At 40.7% G+C, this 23,671-nt stretch overlaps 1 protein-coding gene across 1 annotated transcript in view; it reads left to right on the top strand.

Moving 5' to 3' along the window:
- LOC113131699 (contactin-associated protein-like 4) overlaps positions 1 to 21,094 on the top strand; it is a 46,808-nt gene extending 25,714 nt beyond the window's left edge. Inside the window, exons 6-24 of the mRNA XM_026309267.1 lie at positions 1,871 to 2,046; positions 2,159 to 2,305; positions 3,889 to 4,156; positions 4,511 to 4,660; positions 4,868 to 5,039; positions 7,619 to 7,725; positions 8,721 to 8,840; positions 9,014 to 9,214; positions 9,401 to 9,563; positions 9,888 to 10,015; positions 10,208 to 10,378; positions 11,792 to 12,010; positions 13,104 to 13,343; positions 14,280 to 14,510; positions 16,253 to 16,386; positions 16,654 to 16,741; positions 18,420 to 18,635; positions 19,999 to 20,070; positions 20,904 to 21,094. Of these exons, the coding sequence (XP_026165052.1) occupies positions 1,871 to 2,046; positions 2,159 to 2,305; positions 3,889 to 4,156; positions 4,511 to 4,660; positions 4,868 to 5,039; positions 7,619 to 7,725; positions 8,721 to 8,840; positions 9,014 to 9,214; positions 9,401 to 9,563; positions 9,888 to 10,015; positions 10,208 to 10,378; positions 11,792 to 12,010; positions 13,104 to 13,343; positions 14,280 to 14,510; positions 16,253 to 16,386; positions 16,654 to 16,741; positions 18,420 to 18,635; positions 19,999 to 20,070; positions 20,904 to 21,094 (3,194 nt within the window). The remainder of the gene's footprint in view (positions 1 to 1,870; positions 2,047 to 2,158; positions 2,306 to 3,888; positions 4,157 to 4,510; positions 4,661 to 4,867; positions 5,040 to 7,618; positions 7,726 to 8,720; positions 8,841 to 9,013; positions 9,215 to 9,400; positions 9,564 to 9,887; positions 10,016 to 10,207; positions 10,379 to 11,791; positions 12,011 to 13,103; positions 13,344 to 14,279; positions 14,511 to 16,252; positions 16,387 to 16,653; positions 16,742 to 18,419; positions 18,636 to 19,998; positions 20,071 to 20,903) is intronic.
- Positions 21,095 to 23,671: the final 2,577 nt, after the last annotated feature.

The following is a 23,671-nucleotide window of genomic DNA, read 5'->3' as shown; positions in this document are numbered from 1 at the left end:
GCAAAAAGTTAAAAGGCTTGGAGGGACTATTTCTACTTCTAGGGTCATAACAAAAAGAGCTATTGAGAGAGTTCTTTGAAGAGGGGACCTGCTTGAATTTCAAGGATAGTCACTGAAATTTAGATGACCTCAGTGTGAACCAGTAGTGACGCTGGACGTTACACAGGGCAAGTCCCAAAAGTTTCTTCAGACAGGAAGAGAAATCTTCTATAGCGTACTGGTGAAGAAAAAAAAAAAAAGAGAGAGTGAGAGTGAGAGAGCTTTTTCTGCAGGGTATAAAATAATATTCTGAACTTTATTAAAATCACCTTATTTTTATGACCTCAACCTTCCTAAAGAGACTGTCCTCCTCTAACAAAACAACCCTATAGATCATCTGTGGATGCAGGTTATTACTTGTAGGGGCTGCTAGTGACAGAGGAGGAGCAAAGGAGGAAATCAGATGACTGGGAGACCAACAAAGTCCATTTACAGAGGAATAGTGGATAGATGGGCTTACAAAACACAGCACTTTCACACAGGAGCCCATTTGAAACCGTAGCATTATTGTGTTTATTATTGTAACCATGACAACAAAGGTCCTCTAACCATAATAATGTTCTTATTTTAACCCAAAAGTTGTTTTTGTGCCTTTCATAAGACACTCCTCTGTGTCATATTTGAGGGTTGGGGCAAAAAGTGCAAAGTTTCCCTAGAAAACAAACAAAACTCATATTAAACTCATATCAACTGCATATTTATTTGATTCATCAGATGTAAAGAATCAATTCCTTCATCATAAAACATAAAAAAAAGCTGGTTCCCTGAACAGTGTGAAAACTTCATCCATGTTTTCTAGATTTACTAGATGACCAGGTGTTGCATGATCTGGCACATTACTGCCCCACCCATAGATCAGTGTGTGAAACCACTGGTCAATAACTCCACCACGTAGTGACGCTCTGTTCTGTTTACTGCCACACCACTGGTACACGCCCACACCAGAGACTGAACCAGTAAAGTGTGTGTGTGTGTGTGTGTGTATTCCCTGCAAATCAAGAAGCATGAGATGTGAAAATGTTGCTACAGAACAAAATCCAGGCAGCAAATACATTTTCCTGCAAATTGTTTTACAAATGAATAGAATATAAGCATCTTTTGTCAGTAACAAGTAATTACACTTTGCTTTTATGTTGGTGTAGAAACACCAGTCTGCTGATCAATGAGGATTAAGTGCTCTTCACTCTTTTTGGCTGTCTCTCCTCTCTCTAGTCTCTCCCTCTGCTATGCCAAGTACCTGTCTGACAGATCAACGATGATAGATTCGCTCAGTCTGTCCCTTTCTCCTCTCTCATTTTTTCTTTTCCCACAGAGACGACATGGTCTCTTTTCAAACAATATCTAATTCATATTTAATGGCTGAGTACATTTAGATCCATCTTCACTTTCCTTGTATCAACACGAGCTTTAACACACAGTGAGTGCAAAGAACCAGAGGCATTTCCCTTCAGCGATCACATAGATTTTCTGGTTGGTTTTAGATTTGGTTTTGGTGCGGAGATGTGATGAAGCTTGTGACTGTACCAGTTCAGAGACCTTGAAACCATAGTTTGTGCCTGTTTATTCCCAGAGAGTGGAGGAGACTGAGCTGCATTTCTTTCAGAGCTGTTGAAAATACAAAGATATTAGAACAGAAAAAAACTAGAAAAGCTCTTCAAAAATTAATAGAAGATGCATTTTTATCTTCCTTCTTCCAACCAGAAAAAAGAAAATTCAGTGAAGTCAACCTCAAAAATAATAATTTAAAAAGTGGCTTGAGATGTTTTAGTTCGTCCTCTTTTTATCTGCCATCACCACATCTTCATCGTTTCATCTTCCTCTTGTGCTCCAGGCAGGAGCTCGTCTCCCGACGGCCGTCATCTTGTGTATCTGGGCAGCCTGTTGGACGACCAGCACTGGCACCATGTTGCAGTGGAGCATCACAGCAATCACCTCAACCTCACTGTGGACAAAAGCACACTGTGGGTGCAGATCCCACCAAGATTAATTTACTGGGACCATGACCAGGTGTGTTTGTACGTGTGCAGAAAAACACCCACCTGCATTCACAACTACTCCTTTAAAAAAAAAAAAAAAATTGGTTTGGGTTTGTCTGTATGCTCATGTTTTGCCTGTACAGATGAGCGTGGGAGCAGACCAGGGCCTTGGCTCCAGCAGGTCAGTTGGGTCACACAGAAATTTCTACGGCTGTTTGGAAAACCTTCTTTACAACGGATTGAATCTGGTAGACCTCGCCAAACAGAAAGACCAAAGGGTTACTGTGAAGGTACACTGCCTTACAATGTGCTACTGATAAGTGTGTGTGTGTGTGTCTGTCTGTGTGTAGTGTCGCCACACTAGATATAATGGTTTTGGTAGTGCCTCCAGTTGGAGGGCCTTTTAGTCAGAAATGAAATTTTTACAGATTCTGGTCCAACTTCAGTCCAGCTGCAATAACTATGACACATTTTATATTAACAAATGTTGTAAGGTGCACAGTGTGAATTATTGAGAATATTAAGAGAAGTACTCAGATATTTTACTTTAATTAGCACTTTATATCTAATATTTTCCTAAAGTACCATAATCAAAATTACTTCCAATTACAAAATATGAAGAATATGGAAAAGATTTTACTGTACATACTGCCTGGTAACTTCTACTCTACATCTTCAGTACACAAACAAAAATGACACTTTTAGCACTATTTATTGGTGCTATTTTATATTCACAGTCTCTACCTGCAAAGTAAATTTAGATATCAAATAAGTACAGACATACCCCAAACATCCAGTCAAAAGTTTAACCCCACTCCAACATCATGGCACAAGGTACTGTATATGAAGTTGCTGGTAACCATAGCAACAATACTTATGCTTGATGCTGCATAAATGGATAAAAACATATTTACTAAAAAATATGGCTCTTTTATTTTAAATATCACTGCCACTGTTTTTAAATGTCATACATCCTTTACGTGTGTCTGTGCTGGAAAGTCATTAAAATAAATGAAATAAAATAAATTTTATTAAAATAAATAAAAATGATGATAAAAGGGGGAAATAGTTAAAGTTAAATGCAAAAACTGTTAAATTGCATAACAAACATCTTGGGATTTTACTTTGTGAAAAAGTAAAAATGCAATTGGTCAAGTGCACGTATTAAATATTTAAGAGGCGAAGAATACACCTCTTTGCTTTCATCCCTTTTACTGTAAATGCTCATAATTAGAAGGCGTGTGTCTGTCTGCGTACATACTGGGTCCAGCTACGTGAATCTCTAAGGCACTCTCCTTCTTTGGTCTGCATTACTGTACAGTATATCTCTTTAACTACCCCACTAAGAGCTTTTAGATTTGATCAAGTGTCTGTGTGTTGCATACTCCACTGAAAATAGAAACCCAGTATTCCCAAAAGGAAGCCTGGAATGTAACTTATCACTGTTACTGCCCCAGCAATGGACTTACTATAATTACCAGATCTTCAAAGTATTGGTCTGAACGCTGATATGAACAACTGCTCCCAGTCATTTAAGCATCATCTTATTTCTCACTCACTCTTCCTCTCTTTTCTCGTCTCTCGCTCGTTCTCTTCCTTTGCACTTGCTCCGTGACCTTAGAAAGCTGTTGGGTGACATTGGTGCGTTCAGTTTGGTCTGCTGGTGCTTATTTTAAGCCTGGCTATTATCATTATGGTAATACTCTCAAGCTCTTTAAGGAGACTTGCTGATGAGATCTCTGTGCATCAGGGCGCCGCCACACAGCCTCGGAAATTAATTCATATTCATGCGTTATCGTGTTTTCTCTCTTTTGCTGTAATAATTTCTCTCTCTTCATATCTTTTCTCCACTCCTCCTCTCCATCTATCTCAGGGCAATGTGACCTTTTCTTGTGCTGAACCTGTTTTTGTTGCCATGACGTTCACCAGCCCCCAGAGCTTCCTCTGGTTGCCAAGGGTGACAGAGCTGTCATCTGTGGGCGCGTCCGTGGGGCTGCAGTTTCGGACGTGGAACAAGGCGGGGCTGCTGCTGACCTTTGCTCTCCCAAACCAGGGGGGTGCAGTCTGGCTGTATCTGAGCAAAGCCAGGCTCCATTTACTGATTCACAAGTCTGGCAGGGCACCGCTGGAGCTCACCACAGGTCAGACCAACCCCCAGCTTCACCTTTCATTGCCCAGTACCCACAGTACTGCAGTACAGTACGCACCCCGAGAGTTTCTGTTTTCTGTGCTCTTAAATCTCACAATCATTCACAGTGTCATATCACACGTGAAAAGCAGTCTTTCTAGCAGTAACCCAGTATTCAGAGGATCAGAGGATGTACAAATTACTGTGACCTCCACATCAAGGTCAGATGGCTGTTTAGCCTAAACTTCGCCCTTATCATCCAGCAAAAAGACTGCTAGTCAAGTATCTGACCCAGAGTCAGTGCTAAAACGCAACTGACATGAAAAGACAGTCAAAGTATGTATATCTGTGTGTGTCCATACTGCAGGTGCTGTTCTGAATGATGGTCAGTGGCACTCTGTGGAGCTGACCTTCGGACGAGTGCGTTTGACCCTCACAGTGGATGGAGAAGAAGGAGCCACTGTTCAGACCAGTCCGTCATTTTCTTTTACTGTAGGGGGTCAACTTTTCTTTGGTGGTAAGACAGAGATAAACAAACCGCCATGCTTTTTTGTTCAGTAGTTAGTATGGGTATTCTCTTGAGATGTCACAGTAATGTGTAATAGTTGAAGAATTATAAACTTGCAGTAATTTGAGAAATATAAGACTTTTATTTTGACAGGCTGGGGTTGGACATTGTGGTTTGCGCTGTGTGGTTTTGTTGACTGTTTCCTCTCCCATGTAGGATGCCCTGCTGAAGGGCGCAGCCAGGAGTGCACGAACCCCTTCAAAGCTTTCCAGGGCTGCATGCGTCTGCTGACTGTGGACAACCAACGGGTGGACCTGATCATGGTGCAGCAGAGGCTGCTGGGAAACTACACTCATGTACAGATTGACATGTGTGGCATCATCGACAGGTCAGATATTAAAACACCATTTGATATTTATCAAGGGGAGACTAACTAAATGTGAAATTTAATTGATTGTAGTGTAAGAAATGTGCACTAATGTTTTGGATGTTCTGTGACTGGTTTCCTGTAAAATGGGTTTACATATAGATCATTAGACTGGTGGGTGGTGCACAGAGGGAACTGGAGCAAATGTTCATGTTCATTCATGGTGTTTTTCTTTCTGACTCCTGTTTTTTATTTTATTTTTTTGTCAACTAGCGTCTCCTGAGGTGGAGTGTCTTCTCAGCATGCAGGCCATAGCTTGGGTTTTCTTTGTCTTTGTCTTGAAAGTGTGAGTTGTTTGTGAGAAGCAGTGATACTGTACGAGCTGTTATGTAGAGAAAACACTATCCAGGAGACCCACTTGCACACACACAATATTTAGAGTTATTGTTCAGCTGGGAGCCGAGCGAAATGAGCACAGTTCAACAAAACATTTTTTCTTTTCTGCTGATTGCACTGCCAGAGTTTTATCTGCTTGGTCCGGAATTACTCTGTGTCTCAGTTTGTGATTGTGGTTGGACAAATTCTGAGAGGTTTTATTTCTTGGTTACTGTCAGAGGATAATGGATTTTGGGAGGTTTGGTAAAGGTTTTTTTTTTTCTTTCTTTCTACATCTGTTGTTTCAAATTGTTGCTACTGGATGATGATCATCATTATAATTACTGTCTTTTCGGTTAGTCTGTCTGTTCTGGACAGACTATATACACAAAAAATCAGTATGATTAAGAGTTAATGCTACTGTGAATGAAGCATAATTCACAGTGTATCAGTTTAATTCATACACCCTAAATGGAAAAATGGATAAGTAAATGAAAAATGCCTCAACAGAAGAAGCATTTGGTGTATTAGAATTTTTGAGCTTGCTTGTTTTACATAAACACAGTGATAAATGCAGCTTAATGGCAAGTGCAGTTTAACTAACATTAAACATAATTTATAAAAAATGACTAGTCCCATGCCTCTATTAATACTATATTTTATAAGACTGTTATACATACAAATATACACACGCTGAGCACTAACACAGACACTGTGCACTGAAAAATCCATTACTGCCATTATTGGTTATGGGATCGACAGAATCAATATTCTAGACATTTCTGTTTTATTAAATACCAGAACCAGGAGCCTCTAATATGTCTCTTTTTCTTTCTGCTGTGGAAAATGTCAAGTCAAGCTCCAGTGTGTCAGTTTAATGTTGGGTTGTGTGTGAGCAGTAACACATTGCTCTCACAACATGACATTAGACCTTTTTCCAAATCATTAGTGCTCACTGGTAAATGGCATACATCTTATCCACTGAGCAGCTTTTGTTTCAATAAAATGTCAAGTTGAAAAATTGATTTACACTCTTCCACCCCTCCCCTTCCAACCTACACCATGATCTCTTGAAATATGTGCTGCTTGACTGATCATGTGTATGTGAATTTATTGGTTGCTCATGAAAAAGACATTAGTTTTGTGAGATATGCATGTTTTCAGATAAACAGGCCAACAATGCACTGCCTGGATTTATAATACATATATTTAAAAGCACACGGTGTTGGCATGAAGTGCTGCACCTGGCTACACACCAACTTTAGATAAAAGGCAGGCAGAGAAATTGCTCCTAAAAACCAAACTTTAGCATCTGACAAGACTGCTGACTAAGGCAGTGAATTTCCCACCTTCTAAAAGATTAAAAATACATGCTGCTCTCCCTCTCTCTTTCTCTTTTTGTCTCTCTGTAAAGTCACAATTTGCTGACCTCATTTTCCCCCATGTTTACCCAGTCAGTGCTGAGCTCCATTCATCCTAACCCCCGTCCTCTTTTTCGGCCCCTCTCTTAATCTTAATTCTCTCTCTACTGAATTTCTTTTTTTTTTTTTCCTCTTTCCTCTCTCTCGCTATTTTCTTTCCCTCCTCCTTTGCCAGCTCTGTCCTTACACAGGGCTGGCATTGGAAAAGAAAACAGTCTCAGTTAGCAGCAAAGTTGCCTGTTGTGTGGACAGTATTTTAGGATGGACCCATGCTATAAGCTGCAAAGCTAGACGACACGATAATAACAGCAGGATCATTTTTCCAATCAGCGAAACACTGAACTGATGAACAGGATAACAACCACTCTGAAGCCCATGCAGGACAAGAAAACGTAAACACACACACAAACACTGTTATTAAAGTTGCAGTCTTGATTACCGAGAACAGCGTTAGTGTTGAGGTTGGGACGGTGGATTAACAAACACGTTTAGTCTTATCTTTAGGGATCTGGGTTCAGGTTGCAGCTAAAGTAGAAAACATTTAGTTTAAGTTTTTATTTTATAATCTGTGAAACTTAATTGAATCTTTGTTTTAGATTTTGCATTTAGTTCTCAAGTGTTTGTTGAGGTGCTTGGATGCTGTCAAAATGGTCAGTTTTCACAGCACACTGGGCATCAAGAGCTGCCTACAACACCTCGTCAATAACACATCATGGACCATAACTCTGCTAAATGGGGTGGCTCTACCACGAGGGGGGAGGTTAAAGGGAGTAAAGTGTGCTAATCATTGCTTTTCTTTCTCAGGTGTTCTCCCAGTCACTGTGAACACGGAGGCAGCTGCAGTCAATCATGGAGCACCTTCCACTGCAACTGCTCCGGGACTGGATACAGTGGAGCCACCTGTCATAGCTGTGAGGGCCTGACACCATGTTGCTTATTGTTGTTCCAATACTTGTGTGCACCTGTGTGTTTGCACTCCTGCTCACGTGTTCCCAGTAATGAGATAACCTGCTGCTTCTAGCTTAAGATCGCAGTTGAGAGCAAACCTCTTTCCTGAGCGCTGACAAGTCTCAGTCCAAGAGGAAACAAGACAACACAGACAGAGAGAGAGAGATGTAGAGGAACATGAAGATGATGGAGGTGGATGAAAAGAACTATGCAAATAAAGAATAATCTTCCATACTGTAGCTCTGCTGTAAAAGAGGCTTTTCATTAGCGCTGCACTCACAGTGAAAAAAGCAGATTCTTTAGAAAAAGATGCTATTTGCTTCTTTGGCATCCAGCTCTTTTGAGCAAAGAATGACTGTTTGTAGGTATGTGTACATCAGCTTTATTAGACGGATCACAGGGACTGAAAACCAGAGATTCTGCATTAATTAAATGCTGTAGGAAGACTTTAACATTTTAGGAGGTGTGATTATTACTCTCTAAGAGTTGACTGAGGAAACTGAGAGTACAGGTTTCCTCACTGTTCCTATCAGGAGAAGGCGAGGTTAAATTAGCTCCATCCTTACCAGCTGCAACAGTCAAGTGATGAACACAATAATACATCAATAAATGTGATCCAATAATATAAAATCCATTAATGTGAGATGTGCCACTGAGTACATTTGAGTGCAATGACATTTACTTGTAACTGAATATTATTACACAGTGGTATCTGCTTACTTCTTCCATCACTGTCTGTTATTGGAGAAATATTTGAAAAAGTTTTCATCTACTCTGTGAACAAAACACTGAAGCTGAAATAGCAACACTGTGCAGTTAATCCTCAAAATGCTGAGCAGGGCAGATGTTACAGGCTTTGTGGGACAGAAGAAATGTAACATCTGGAGATAAGTCCATGAGACAATAAAGGGCTTATAAAAACGTCCTTAAATGACCACGATGATATGTCTCTCCTCAGCGATATACGAGCAGTCCTGTGAGGCATACAAACACAAAGGCAACACGTCAGGCTATTATTACATTGATGTGGATGGCAGCGGGCCCATCGGACCACAGCTAATATACTGCAACATGACAGGTAAGTGACGCACACATCAAAGCAAACCATGCAAGCAGAGTCGTACCCATCTCTCCCTCTCTCTTTCATCCTGCCTCTCTTTGCCATTCCTGTGACTAAGACATCTTGAAGGTGAATTGTCCAGACGCACGCAGAAATGATCCGTTTCTTTCCTTCTGTCCTCTCACCACCAGAGGACAAGACGTGGACTGTGATCCAACACAACAACACAGAGCTGACCAGAGTTCGACTGTCGCCGGGACAGAACCAGCACTCGGTTCACTTTGAATACACGTCTGAAGAGGCACAGCTGGCGGCCATAGTCAGCCAATCAGAGCACTGCGAACAGGAAGTGACCTACCACTGCAGGAGGTCACGTCTTCTCCACACACCAGGTAAGTTTGTTAATATTCTGTCACTGCTGAATTTGGATAGATGCTGGGAGAGACTGTTTGGAAGTGAGTATGTGGTTTGATGAGAAACAGTCAGTGTTAACCATTTAGGCGTATGTCAATGTCGTGTTAAGGATTAGTCTTAACTTAAGTTCCTGGTGTGACAAATCCAGTGTCTTTGTGTTTCAGATGGTTCTCCACTCAGCTGGTGGGTGGGGGGTCCAGGGACAGGACAGGTGCAGACCTACTGGGGCGGTGCTCCACCAGGCAGCCATCAGTGTGCCTGCAGCCTGCAGGGGAGCTGTGTGGACCCAAAACACCCCTGCAACTGTGACGCAGATCGCATTGAATGGTAGAAGCCTAACTGATTTCACCTATAACAATACTCAGATTAGCAAATTAAATGAAGTGTGGCAGGTCATCATTACTGATCACCATAGTTACAGTGCTCAGTACACTCTGTAAACATTTATCAACATATGGCTTGATGCTTATTCTCTTTGTTTCACTTTAACACTGTATTGCTCCCTCTGAGGATAATGACAGTCAAACTTTTTAATGCTCTGTCTTTTTCCTTTTTTTTTTTTTTTTGTTAGTGATTTTGTCTTTTTCTCCACTGGAGATAAAAGTTGCTGCTGCTTCTTCTTCTTCCTTTTCCCCTCTCCCTACCATCCAGGGCTAATGACTCCGGCCTGTTGACCCATAAGGAGACCCTCCCTGTTAGATCTCTGGTGCTGGGTGATCTTCACAGGCCTGGCTCAGAAAGCGCCTACAGGGTAGGACCTCTTCGTTGCCATGGAGACAGTAAGTCCCATCCAGAGCTGTCCGTGTCCCGTTGTACACGAAGTCATGTTGTGTTTCAGTGCAATACTCACCAAACACTAGCAATATTTCAATAGTGAAGAATTGTAATGTTGTATTAATGGAATTGTAAAGTCATGGGCTCGGATATTGTCAGCAGTTTTAATGATTATGATATTTTCATTTATTTTGTAGAAAATGTCTGGAATGCTGCATTTTTTGACAAGGAGACGTCGTACCTCCATTTTCCCACATTCCACGGAGAGCTGAGCGCAGACATCTCCTTCCTCTTCAAAACCACTTCATCCTCTGGTGTCTTCCTGGAAAACCTGGGCATCAAAGACTTCATTCGGATCGAACTCAGCTGTACGTAAAAGCTTTCAGGTCACATGTCTAATCCGGACTGCACTTAGATGTGAGTACAAGCTGAGCAGGAAGGATCATCCTGAGAGTTAAAGTTTCCTCTGGATTGAACTCTGTGACGGTCCTGTGTGGAACTGACTGCACCTCAGTCCCTCTAAACCTTAAAAATACACACTTTTCCAACAACCCCACCATTTAATTTTCCTCTTCTGGGAAATCATTGCAGTGTCATTGTTCCAGCTCACCGCAGTGCATTTCCTTTGTAACTACAACTGTTTTTGGGCCTTTCGTAGTGCACTGGTGTTGAAATATCCTTGCACTGTAATGCTTTATAGTAGTTGAAATAGTATGTGCTACTGAAGTTGTACTTTAACAGCTCTCAATAAAGGAAACTAATCATCCATTGTACTAGTCATGATAGAAACGATATATATTCACACAAGGAATCCGGTTTGTGGTGCAGCTGACTGTCCGATCCCTCCTAGCCTTTAAACTAACGGTGATATATTTTAGGTTTGCTGTGTGACACCGCAGCTTTAAGACCTTTCGCTTATGTAAACATATACAGATCATCAACAAATGAAACTGCACTTATTCTCCGACAGAAGTGATGCTGTGGGGTTAAGAACTAGCAGTTGTCACTTAGACTGTAATCACCTAAACACAGTGAAGTGGTTTGTCATTAAATCGGACAGCTTTGTGTCTTTGCTGCTGTTTGGTGAAAACTACCTTAAGCTGAGCTTCCTGCTTGTAGTTGCTTGTCACAGTTACAGCGGTTTAGCTGTCCATGGGTCATTGAAACTGGTTTCTATGACGACGGCTCTTTAGTGTGACATCCTGACGAACAAAGGTTTATGTTTGCATCACTTTAGTGAAATCTTACTTTAGTCTGAATATATTTTCTTATCAGTGTTGCAGCAGTGCTCATGTTAACACGTCAGCCGGCTCAGCACTCCAGCACTTTGCTGCTACTGCCCAAATCACTTCATCTTCCGTGCACACGTGGTGAAACTCTTACAGGGAATAAGGGCTTTAGAGTGAGCCTGGTCCTTGGTGAATGGGTAACATGTGGAGGGAAAAAAGATTCATGAAGGTAAAAGGTCCCTTATGGTTTAGCTATTAATAAAGACAGCACAAAGCACAGCGGGGCCATGTGCTTTGTGGTGACAATTTCCTTACAAATGCAAATAAGAGAAAAGTGTACAGTAGAGCTAAATGAATGTCTTAGGTTTTACTTTACAATATAGTTCATATAAATATACTTTATACTTGTAAGAGAGAGAGAGAGAGAGTGCTGGCCTACATGCAGCCTGTCCATAGCTACAAGTCAAGAGGCTGTACGGACACACTGATGATGATGGGTGCACAGAAAGGTACTTGCTGACTACTTCTCAATTTTATCGCTTCTTGATGCAGCTTTTACTGAGGTCCTCTTCTCCTTTGACGTGGGTAATGGTCCATTGGAGGTTCGTGTGAAGGCTGCCTTCCCCCTGAATGACAACAGGTGGCATCATGTTCAAGTCGAGCGGAACGTGAAAGAGGCGTCGCTTCGCCTGGATGAGCTCCCTGCTGCTGCTCAGGAGGCTCCTGCTGATGGGCACATCCACTTACAGCTGAACAGCCAGTTATTTATAGGTGTGTGTGTGTGTGTGTCTGTGTGTACATGTCTTGATGTGTTTGTGTGGACAAAGTTTTGTTCTGTACCACTGTTGTAAGGACAGGGTTTAGGTTTAGGTGAGGATAGAGTGAGGAGGAGTGCATTCTCTTAATGCCAAATGTGTTTGTCATAGGACTACTGCACGGAGTTAAACAATTTAAAGATGATTTGATTTTTAACCTCATCAACCAAGAAAATACAATATTAAGCAAAAAACTTGTCTAATACTTGTCTAATACAATCCCACTTTATTGAAGTAATATTTATGTATACACTTCATTTCCACAAACTTATACAATATACCCTCTGGATGATGCAGTGAGAACGTTGATTTGTAGTGGTCAGTTTCCTTGCAGTAACCTTGGTACAGTGTTTGAATCCAGTCCATTAGTTAATTTGGCCCTTTCCTGACAGCTCCTGATGAAACTCCAGGCCAAGATATGAACCTCATCAACACTGCAGTCCTGGAAAGCTGTTTATCTCATCATGAGAGTCTTGAGGTTGCCAGTTTGGGCACTCCAAGACAATTATAATGTTGCAGTGCGTGAACTCTGGGGATAGCTGGAGGTTGTAATGTGAGAATTGGGAAAACAATAACTTTTGGAGTTTAAATTCTGCAAGAGAAGAAAAAAAACTGTTTTCTTGTCACAGTCACCCAGCCAGGCAGGACAAGCAGACTGTCAGAGATTGACAGCTCACCAACTTTCAACATATCAACAAACAGCATGGTGCTCAGCTGGCAGACAGATTGCCAGTAAAATGTCAACTTGTTGTATTTTTCACCTGACGGTTTGTGTTTCACTGTATTTCATCATTAAATCAGTGAAAAGATTCAGGACACGGGTGGTAACAAATCATTGTTTCTAGGGATGCATGTATGTTCAGTTAATGAAATCAGTTATCAGTCAGTGTCACTACCTCATTCAATCTGCGTTTGAATCTCTGTGATGGAGAAATCAAAAACTATGAACCAGACTAAACCATAGATTATGTGTGTAGCCTGGATGCAGGAAGAGGGAATGAAAGAAAACAATATAACAGTTCAAGTCTGTTCCTTATGTGTGTCTTCAGGAGGCACAGCGTCCAGGCAGAAGGGATTTCGGGGTTGTATTCGGGCTCTGCAGCTGAATGGCATTACCCTGGACCTGGAAGAGAGAGCCAAGATCACCCCTGGGGTTCAGGCAGGATGTCCAGGCCACTGCAGCAGCTACGGCTCCCTCTGCCAGAACCAGGGCCGCTGTGTAGAGAGATCCAGCAGCTTTTCCTGTGACTGTGCCCCGTCCGCTTACGCTGGAGCTTTCTGCGACAGAGGTACTGAGGCTTTGGCACCAGTCTCCCAGCAGCACCTGGGAGCATCAGGGAGACACATTACTGCAGCATTTGCTCCTGTATATGCAAATAATGACTAAATAACAAAAAAAAATACTAACATGCAAAAAGTAGTGTGCAAGCTTTAAATTAAGATGCTGTTATTTTTTTCCACATTTCCAGCAACAGTTTATTGTTTTTAAAGGAGTACCCTAACCCTGATTGGACATCCTGATGGAAACACTGTCTTTTTATCAAGACTACACACCTTGGTTTCTTGTTTTTCAAGTTATCACAGGACCACTGAGTCATCACGTCAACACACTAATGCAGCCTGGTGTATTCAGTAATTAACAAGTTCTGCGGTGTTGCTGTCAGGGCTCCACAGGTATATCTAATACAGAAATATCTACTGAGCTGCACCACTATGTTATAATTAGCAGCAAAAATTCACATTGTTCTTGTCACCCTGGTTTTCTGTGACTGCCTGTTCACCAGCTCACTAATTAGGTGTTGTCAGTGGTGCCAAGGTGCTTTACAGAGAGTTTATGAGTCCTTCAAATGGACCCCCCGTGAGATAAGTTGTTACTTAGATTGAATGTGAAGACTTATTGTATTCGCTCGTGTGGCTTTAAATGCAAATCACATTCATATTGTCTCTGAGAAATAATGTTGACGTGATAAAGTGCAGTGTTAAGTGAGTGTATGCACTGGATGCAGTAATGAGGCTTTCCAGTCAAAACACAGATTAAAATAGTGGAGAAAGGAAGTGCAGGTGTAAACCAAACTTTCACTTTACTCAAACTCAACTTTTGTTAGCTAAACTTGTAAATGCACTCCACATGCACAACATAACTGCCTGCCATGCAGCTGCAGACGACAAAGCTGCTGTATTTCCTCTTTGTAATTAAACCTTTGGCATCATCTCCCTACCTGCAGAGATTTCAGCCAGCTTCAAGTTGGGAACATCTGTCAGCTACACCTTCAAAGAGCAGGTGGTAAATGAGCTGAACAGGAGCAGCAGTGTTGTGCCATCCTCCATATACTCTGACATGACCCTGAGAGCAGAAAACATCTCCCTGAGCTTCAGAACCAGCCAGAGTCCTGCCCTGCTCCTCTATGTCAGCTCCTACCACAGAGAGTACCTGGCTCTGCTGCTCAACAGGGATGGTGAGCACTTGGCTCGTGTTTTTAAAAAGGACTGTGTATTTTTGTGTGTTGTAGTTATGTTTTATTTAAGCATCTGATTTAACCTTTGTGGCATCATCTCTTTCTTCCTGTCTCTTCTTTTGATTTCCCCGTTAAACACTGAATCTCACTGGACCGGCCTGAATGATCCAGTATTTCATCAGTAACAAAAAACCTTTAAATTACCATATTTCAACGGTGAAAGCAGTTATATTACATTATTATTCATTACTATACACCAAAGACACTGGTGTGTGCACAGTCAGGATGTTGTAGCTGGTCACCCTCCTCGCCCAACTTCTTTCTGTTCTCCCTCCGCTCTTTTTAGTGTTTCATTCAGTTTTCCTCTCCGCCATTGACTCCTGTGTTTAATTACCATAACATGAGTTCAGTCAGAGTGTAAAGTGGGGTCATTTGAATTGGAAAGGACAAAGGAAGCTGATAAACCTATTATAGACAGGATTCCACTTAGATTAGCTGTAAATAGACTGTGAATAGGCTGCTTTAATAACCTAGACTGAAGGAAGCTGACAGCCAGCAGGTCATTAGCGTTACCATGGTGATCAGGTAGTCGGTAGGTAGCTGCATTAAAAGTGATGCACACCATTAAAGCCTTGGAAGAGGTTTCTCTTGGCCATTACACACGTCGGACAGCTGGGTTGGTGTAATGTAACACAAGACGCAGGAAAATGTGCTGTTCTCTTATTTGGTATTTTCTTCCATATTTTCAAAAGATATATCTGTTGAAATTCTGTAGTTTGTTATTCTCAATAAATCCTATGGAAAGATTTTAAATCAACTACACAACAGTCCATGGTTTAAGTCTGATATAGAGCTTTACATCAGTGGGCTTCAATGCCACGCACAGCCTGTGGAAACATTTGAGAGACACACTTTGTTGATTTTGGTGTTTTTATACGATTTGTGTACTATAAAAAAAATTATTTCCATCCTTGTTTTTTGAAGAATCATTCTGGTGGTTTTAGCCTCATTTGAAGGTTTTAACTTCAAACTGCATCTCGGTTGATCCTTTTTTGTTTGTTATGGGAAGTGAAGCACGGTGTAGTAATCCATCAAGGTGAACAGCAACATCTTGCTCCTCTTATTCTGTTGTGAAAGTTACATGAAACAAGACCGTTCTGAGAAAGTCCCTCTCACTGAAAACACAAACATGGATCTCAAATGTTATCAGTTATTGAAAGGTGAAAAGTTCACCCATCACCAACATTTTTCTGCAAACTTGCTGACAGTCTCTTTCTTAGTGTGCACTCACCTCCTGCAACCTGTTAATTGTGCTCACTACAGTGTGAACACACTGTAACACTGCGTCTCACTTTCCTCTCACGACCACACAAAAGGCAGGGATTAGATATTATATGTTATATTATTATAACATGCATAATTTGAGAATTCAGAAAAACTATTTTTGTCTGCTGCTTTCACTCTTCCTTTCTTTTTCTCTCTCCTGTATATGTAGATGAAACTTTTTCTAGCATCATGGCCTCACAAGAAAAACTTCACAATTATTATATAAAATATTCTCATATGAATCAGTCAACATATTGTTAGTAAAGCTGCTGTGTGCATAAATCCCCTCTTTGGATATATATATATATATATATAAGGCTGACGGCTTTGCTGTATTTATATTTGGACTTCTGTTTTTTTCTGTATTTGCGTCAACCAGTGAATCTGCCAGTGAGTTGTTTTGTTTTTCTGCACAGACATGCTGGAGGTGAGATACAGACTGGACAGCAGCAAAGATGCTGAGATCCTGAAGAGTAAAGTGAGGAACCTCGCGAACGGACAGCTACATACTATTACCATCAGCAGACTGGCGGAAGCTGTCTTTGTGCAGGTAACACATAAAAAAAACACACACTGCACCCCTTAAAGTGTTTTTTGTGTTTAGATATCCAAATACCCAAATGTTCAGTTATGAAGAACACAAAACTGGGACATCTTCTTTGCAAAGTGTGCAAAGTTCTTTGCAGATGACTAACATTTTGTGTTGTGTAATCATTCGAGCAGTCCCTCATCTACCTGAACATCAGTGATCAGTGATGTTCAGGTGTTTTTGTTTTGGAAAAGTAATTTTGAAGTCAGATGTTTCATTGTCTTTCAGGTTGACCAGAACAGCAAAGAAGAGTTTAACCTCACATCTGATGTAGAATTCAATGCCATCAAGCTCCTGGTTCTTGGCAGAGTGCACAGTAAGTGAGGCAGCTGCAAAAGCCCAGACAAAGCCTTTCAAGCTGCAGAGCACTCAGGCTAATTTCAGACATTTTCTGCCTTACTGTATCAGACAATGACGCTTTACGAAACTTTCATCATGATGTCTGGAAAAGCATAAATCTAGGATAAAGCAATACAACATTACAATGGTTTTTCAACAAGGAAAATAACCAAACAAAATGTATAAATAAATAAATTACACATTTTTTGATGGACTGTGAAATAATTTTCTTAGATAGAGGAGAAGCAATTTTACATGAGAGAGACTGAAAATTCAGATACAACCTACTCAACAAGTCAAATTATATATTAGCTTTGTCACTAAATATATCTTGATTTTCATGACGAAAAGACGAAAGTTCATACTTTGAAAGAGAAGAGGTACTGGTGACATGACCTGTTGGCAAAATAATCTGTTATTACAGTTACAGTTTGTCCATATTTAATCCGTGTCATGTCAATCTGTCCAGTAGTTGCTGAGTTTGGTGAGCAGGATACCAAACTGACAGAGCCTTTCACAGAGCCATGGTGCTCGCCTGACTTACAAAAGATGTTGTTTATGTTGTGACTGTGCATCTGGCTTTCATTGATTTGGCTTCAGCTTGCACTCCAGCGTGGCTTTTAGAAGTATTCCTGCTGTGACCATGTGACTCCTGCTGTGACTCCTTTTTACTTTATAATGGTCTACCAGGCATTGGACTCCACATTTCATTTCACTTACGCCAGGCTTTTAGGACTCTATGTGACAAACAAAAACACAGGGCTGCTACTTAGCAGTCAGTGCAGGAATTTATTCAGTATAGAATAAAAGTTTCTTTAGGTGCAAATAAAGAAAGCGAGCTTTCCTTATTGCTACGATGAATAGCCACAACATCGCTGGTAACTTTGCCAGCTCAGCAAGATGTTTTCTAGATGTTTGTATACGGTTTGTGCACAACAACTTTTCAGGGCACTCATAACAGTTAGGTGCATGAAAGTTTTAATGTCTGGGTGTTCTCTTACGATGTTATGTGTGCTTCAGTGACACCCATGACTCTTTCACCTTATACATATTGCATCATCATTGGACTAATAGTGTGGTACCTCTTAGATCTAATGAGTGCATTGCAGTATACAGGCTTACTGCAGTGCTGAGTAGACATGGAGAAAAACCCACTGTAGGTTCCTCTGATAAAATCTTTAAGACAGTAAATGAAATCCATCTAAATCAGCAGCATGACCTGCACACTTTCCTTTTTCAGCATAAAAGCCTTATTTTCTTCCGCCTGTGGTGTCCCTGTTAAACTGATCAGACATGTCCCAGAGGCCGAGGACCGCTGTAATCTACTTTGTCATGACCTGGTTATATTCCTTTGGTGTCTTCACAAATAGACTAAGAAATAGGTTGTTAATAGGGTGAGAGGCTGTGGGATTTCCTTAGGTGCAGCACAGTCACTGCAGACCCACTATAACACCTGTTGTGTGTCCTTACCAGCATATTTTGATTCAGCCATTGATATACAAGGTTTAGGGTTTTGAGATAAAATCAGTTTAATAAAAAGTGTTTCATGTGATACATGATCTTTCCACTGAAATCTGTGTGTGTTTCTCTATCAAACATCCAAAGACGTTTCAGCCTTCGGATCAACACCATGCTCTGTGTTTCTTTCACTTCAGACTCTGGTGAGCTGGATCCAGAGCTGGCCCGGCTCAGCTCTCTGGGTTTCACAGGCTGCCTGTCTGCTGTCCTCTTTAACTCCATTAGCCCTCTGAAAGCTGCTCTACTCCACCCAGACACCAGCCCTGTCACTGTCACAGGAAAACTGGCCCAGTCCATTTGTGGCTCCACTTCAGCTAATCCCTACGCAGCAGAAACCACTCACCACCTATCAGGTGAGTCCGATTTTTCTGCATTCTTCATTGCCCTTGTCACCTCAGGCCCCATTACACTGGACATTTCAAGCGCCCTTTGACTAGAAAAAATCCAGATGCAATTGAATAAACTTTGTAAGACACGCCTCAATTGGCCAGATCACAAACCTGATACTGTCTTTGTTTTACTGGGCTGCATACAGGTGATGCAACTCAAGCTGTTTGTTAACTGTGAAAAATGGTGGAAGTTGCTAAACTGCTGAAACAACATCCAAAGGACCATAAAAGTTTTCCAAGTTTAGCCCGTCAACTAAAGTGGTTTCATGGATGCAGAGCTGTTCCTCTGCATACGCTCAAATCTAAAACAAACAGTGTTAAACCATACATAAAAAACACACACATATTGTGTAAATCCACAGTGATGGATTACCGACAATAGCTTGGCTGAGTTTCAAGTCCCTGCACATTGATTTTCACAGTAGAGGAATGAAAGACAAACACAGACATCATGGAAAACACAATGTCTTTGGACGACAGGCAATCAATCTCCAGATAAAATGTATACATTTGCAGTTGATGGGCTAAAGCATAGAGAACCATCAGTATGGTCCTTTATGGACAAAGATAAGAATGAAAGAAAAGTGTGAGGGGTGTGTTTGAAGGTATGTTTGCTTATCAGGCATGTCTCAGCTGTGGTGGGTACAGCTTGTTATAGTAAGCGTCTAATTTTATCTCAAACTTGGAATTTCTATAATAGAAAAAAGTGGCCTGAGAGTTGGAAACCCAAACTTCGGGATTGGCAATGTTTCTGCAGAAAATATAATCGTACCCTAATCTCTCATTAGTGCGCTCACAGGTCCAAAGGGGTTAAATTAATAAACATTGTTTAGGTTACTGTAGGCAGTACTGTTGAGCTTTCTGTGTGGGTGCTTCTCAGACTCCATGATGGAAACTTTGGGTTATGACACTGGCAGTTAAAGCAAGTGAAGAGGCAATTAATTCAGACCAAGGAAGAGTTTCTTTTGCTATATGTTCCCCCTGTGGTCACTCATACAGATAATCGTTAGTGTGCTGTGGTTTCCAATATGCCTTGTCTGCTCTGACTGATGGTACGACTGTATATGATTCCTGTTTCCCTCCACGTGTCTGCTGAGCATGTCTCTGCAGTGCCTCAGTTTATTATTTTTCATGTCACTAACGACCTCCTTGCTCCTCTCTTCTTTTCTTCCGTTCACATCTGTTCAAATTAATTTCTTCTTTCTCTTTATATTTTCCTGTGATCCTTCCTGTAAACATGTCCTCTGTTTTTTTTCCCCCCTTTCCTCCCCACACATTCGTTTGTGCTGTTTATTTCGTCTGTTTCTTTCATTTCACTGCACTGCAGGCCAGTCTGGATCGGTGGGAACAGGTCAGCCTTTAGTCAATGCCATCAGAAGTGATTCAGCTCTAATTGGAGGTACAGCAACAGAAATCTGTTTCTCTGTCACACCTCATGAGACAGAAACTGTCTGCAAAACAAGCAGGAATAATAACATACAAGATACAGTTCAATACTTATGCACCTAACAAATTCAAATCTTTTTTTTTTTACACCTCAGTGCAGAAGAACTGACAGTGAAATTATGTTTAAAACTGGTTGCATGCTGAGCAAATGAAAGCATGAGTGAGGCTGAGTTCACAAAGGAAACCACAACTAATTAGGATACAACTGACTTTACACCCCCAGTACAATGACAGTCCATTTTTTATTGCTAACATCAGGGCAGAGACCTTCTAATAGCTGAGGGAAGCCTGGGCACAAAACTTGTGAAGTCACAGAGCACTGCAATCTGCTGCTGCATGTTATTCACATTTATTATTTCACATTTAAAATGAACCAAATTGGGATCATATTTCACACTGTCTATATTGTTTATTGTAAGTTAGTGTAACTGACACAATATAGATGCTTTTACCATATTAGACACAGTTTACAAGTGTTTAAATTTAGCACTAAGCGAGTCAATCAGCTGTGTCATTAAAGCCGAAATATCAAAATGATACGTTTCATTATTGGTAGAAATAGTTGTGAATTTATCCTTTTATTCAGCTCAATTTATATATTTCTTCTCTTTTAAACAACAAAATATGAAATAGTCCGTAGAGAGATCAGTACTACATTTGCTCTTAGACTAAGACTTAGACTAAACTATTAATCCACAAAGAAAACTTACTCTTGAATATGACAGTAACAGGCTCACATTTTCACTGCTCAATCATTGTTACTTTCACTGTTTCCTTGCTTTGCAGGTATGATAGCGCTGGTTATTTTTGTGACCGTGGCTGCATTAGCCATAACGGCCAGAGTCCTCTACAGGAGGAAAGGGATGTGTCAGAGCCAGGATGTAAAAACAGTACAACGTGAAGACACCCCGGAGCTGCCGTTCAGCAGCCAGACACACAACGGCCCGAGTGAGAACCAGAAGGAATATTTTATTTAGGTGGCGGGTCGAGCTGCTGCTCACACGGCAGCGTTAGAGCTGAGGAAGTGGACAGAGACAGAGTTGCCTTGTCAAGCCTCTGTGCTTTACCCTACAGACCGAACTTGAGTAGTGGCTCAACAAGACACAAAGATACAAACAGAAAGAGACACTCATGTTGTGTCTTAGTTTGTCTTGTTCCCTTTTTTCTTCTGTGGTTGTGTTTTTGTAAAGACTCTATAAAGATGGACAAAAACTGTGTTGAATTTATGTGTCCACAGTGTCAGTAAATCAATTATAAATATCTAATGATGTAAATCCTAAAATGATGACTTTATGTCGGTCTTCTGTTCTGTTGAGATGTTAGATGGCACATTGTACTTTTCATAAAGTTGGTATGAAAATGGTTTTATTGGGTGTGGGGAGAAATGCACTTTCTGAATGTTTGAGTATTTATGTCCGATGGTTTGTAAAGACAATAATGAATCAGTGTTTAGTTTTTTTCATGGTTTTTTTCTTCTTTTGTTTGTTTTTTTTTCTTTTTACTTTTTGCACCTACTTTATAAACTGTGGTTACACAAAATGAATCCGTTCATATTGAACATTTTATTCACCAGGCTTCTCTTTTTTTTAAGTTACAGATTTAAACAAATGCACCTTATATTTATATTTTATTTGATGTCTTTTTTTTGGTGGCACAGTGGAGCAGTGATCAGCAGTGTTTAGCCTCACAGCAAAAATGTTCTGTGTGGAGTTTGCATGTTGTCTCTGTGCCTGTGTGGGTCGTCTCCTCACCCAATATCTGCTGGGATCAGCTCCAGCCCCCCCATGACCCTTTACAACATAAGTGGTATAAATAATGTCTTTTATGTGTCTTACCTGCGTCCTGCTCTATATGCTGTTATGAAGGGCAACAGATTTGAGACTATTAATGTGGACTACAAAAATGAAAAAAGGAAGTTTTGTTTCACAGAGAGTTAAAAGCCTTTGTAACAATGCCCCTGCCATGTAGACTAATCTGACGTCTAAAAGTTGGGAAATTAATCATAGACAGGGCATGCTGGGAAACAGGCATATATTTTACCTTTCCATTAACTCTGGATACACTTTAGGGTTTATTAAATGTTCCTTTAAATTGTTTGAGCTGTCAGTTTTGGCTGACAGAGGTTTGGTTTCTCTCACTTCTGAACTACAACAATCCAACCCAATACTAGGGGGTCACTGTAATGTCAAGAGTTTGAGTTACTGTTAGATTTTAATTGATACTGATATTTTAGTAACAAACAACGTAAAAATGAAACTACTGGTCTTTTCCTGAGGTATGTTTATCTTTCATTTTACCTGAATTAAAATCTTGCATTTTTATTGCATTATTACCATTTGTTTCTTCTATCACTGACTCCAACAGCACCCACTGTAAGCTCTGACTGTCAAATGGTAGAAAGTAGAAGTGAATCAATGGATATGAGATGTTGAGCCTGGTCAATGGGCTGCTTTGATGCAAAAAGCAACATAATTTGAGGTTTAGAAATTTAATGTGAGTCAATAATTTCTCTGTTAAATGAAGCTGGAACACTGCCAGTTTAATTACCATAAATTTGCATCTTCACCGTGTGACATTTCTGATGGATATTAATATGCTTCTGTCTGCAGAGAGGAGGTAACTTCAGCATCTCCTGCTTTGTCAAGCATTGAGGTGCTGGAGATGTCAAGCTAATTCAGAGACCAGCCTCTCTCCCACACACGGAGCTTTAATATATGTCTGCCGTCCACCCCTGTGCAACTGGACTCTGATGATCCAGGTGATAGAATCTCTGTGGTTGTCAAAAGGTATTAATTACAGAGAGGGATGCATTCATGCCACTAATATTAACTCATTAGGGAGAACAGCAAGAGGACTTGCTGTAATGACACAAGCTGCAGCACCAAGAAAGGAAAATAATTCACAAGTCAAGATCACTTTCACCTCAGTTACCTGAAGTAAAGACAGTTATAGTCGGAGAAATACTGTATGTTCCTCCAGCCAAATCTGGGTTTTGTGACAATGTGCCACCATAAATTTGATCATTAAAATCACATTGCAATAGGAAAACTGATGGCAAAAATATCAGCTTTGTTTGCTGGAATATTGCAGTGATTATAAGGTAATAAAACATTTGGGAACAGTTTGTGTAAGATGGGAGAAAAACATTCACCCCATTACATACAGGTTTAGGATTCAAGTAGAATCTTGCAACAAATACAAGCGAGATTATAGTCCAATTTAGTTTTCATAAGGCTAGTCTAAGTTTGGTTAGGGGCTAAAATTGTTAAAATAAATTTTGGCATGATGTAGGGCAGCACAGTGGATGAGTGGTTAGCACTGTTGCCTCACAGCAAGAAGGTTCCTGGTTTGAAACCCATCAGGGGCCTTTCTGTGTGGAGTTTGCATGTTCTCCCTGTGCTTGTGTGGGTTTTCTCCAGGTACTCTGGTTTCCTCCCACAGTCCAAAAACATGTATGTCAGGTTGATTGGTGACTCTAAATTGCCCATAGGAGTGAGTGTGAGTGTGTGAGGTTGTTTGTCTCTATGTGGCCCTGTGATGGACTGGGGACCTGT

Source organism: Mastacembelus armatus, chromosome 15 (genome assembly GCF_900324485.2).
Source record: "Mastacembelus armatus chromosome 15, fMasArm1.2, whole genome shotgun sequence".
In the NCBI taxonomy this organism is placed as follows: domain Eukaryota; kingdom Metazoa; phylum Chordata; class Actinopteri; order Synbranchiformes; family Mastacembelidae; genus Mastacembelus; species Mastacembelus armatus.
Note: the sequence above shows the minus strand (reverse complement) of the source record. Positions and strands in the feature narration are given on the sequence as shown.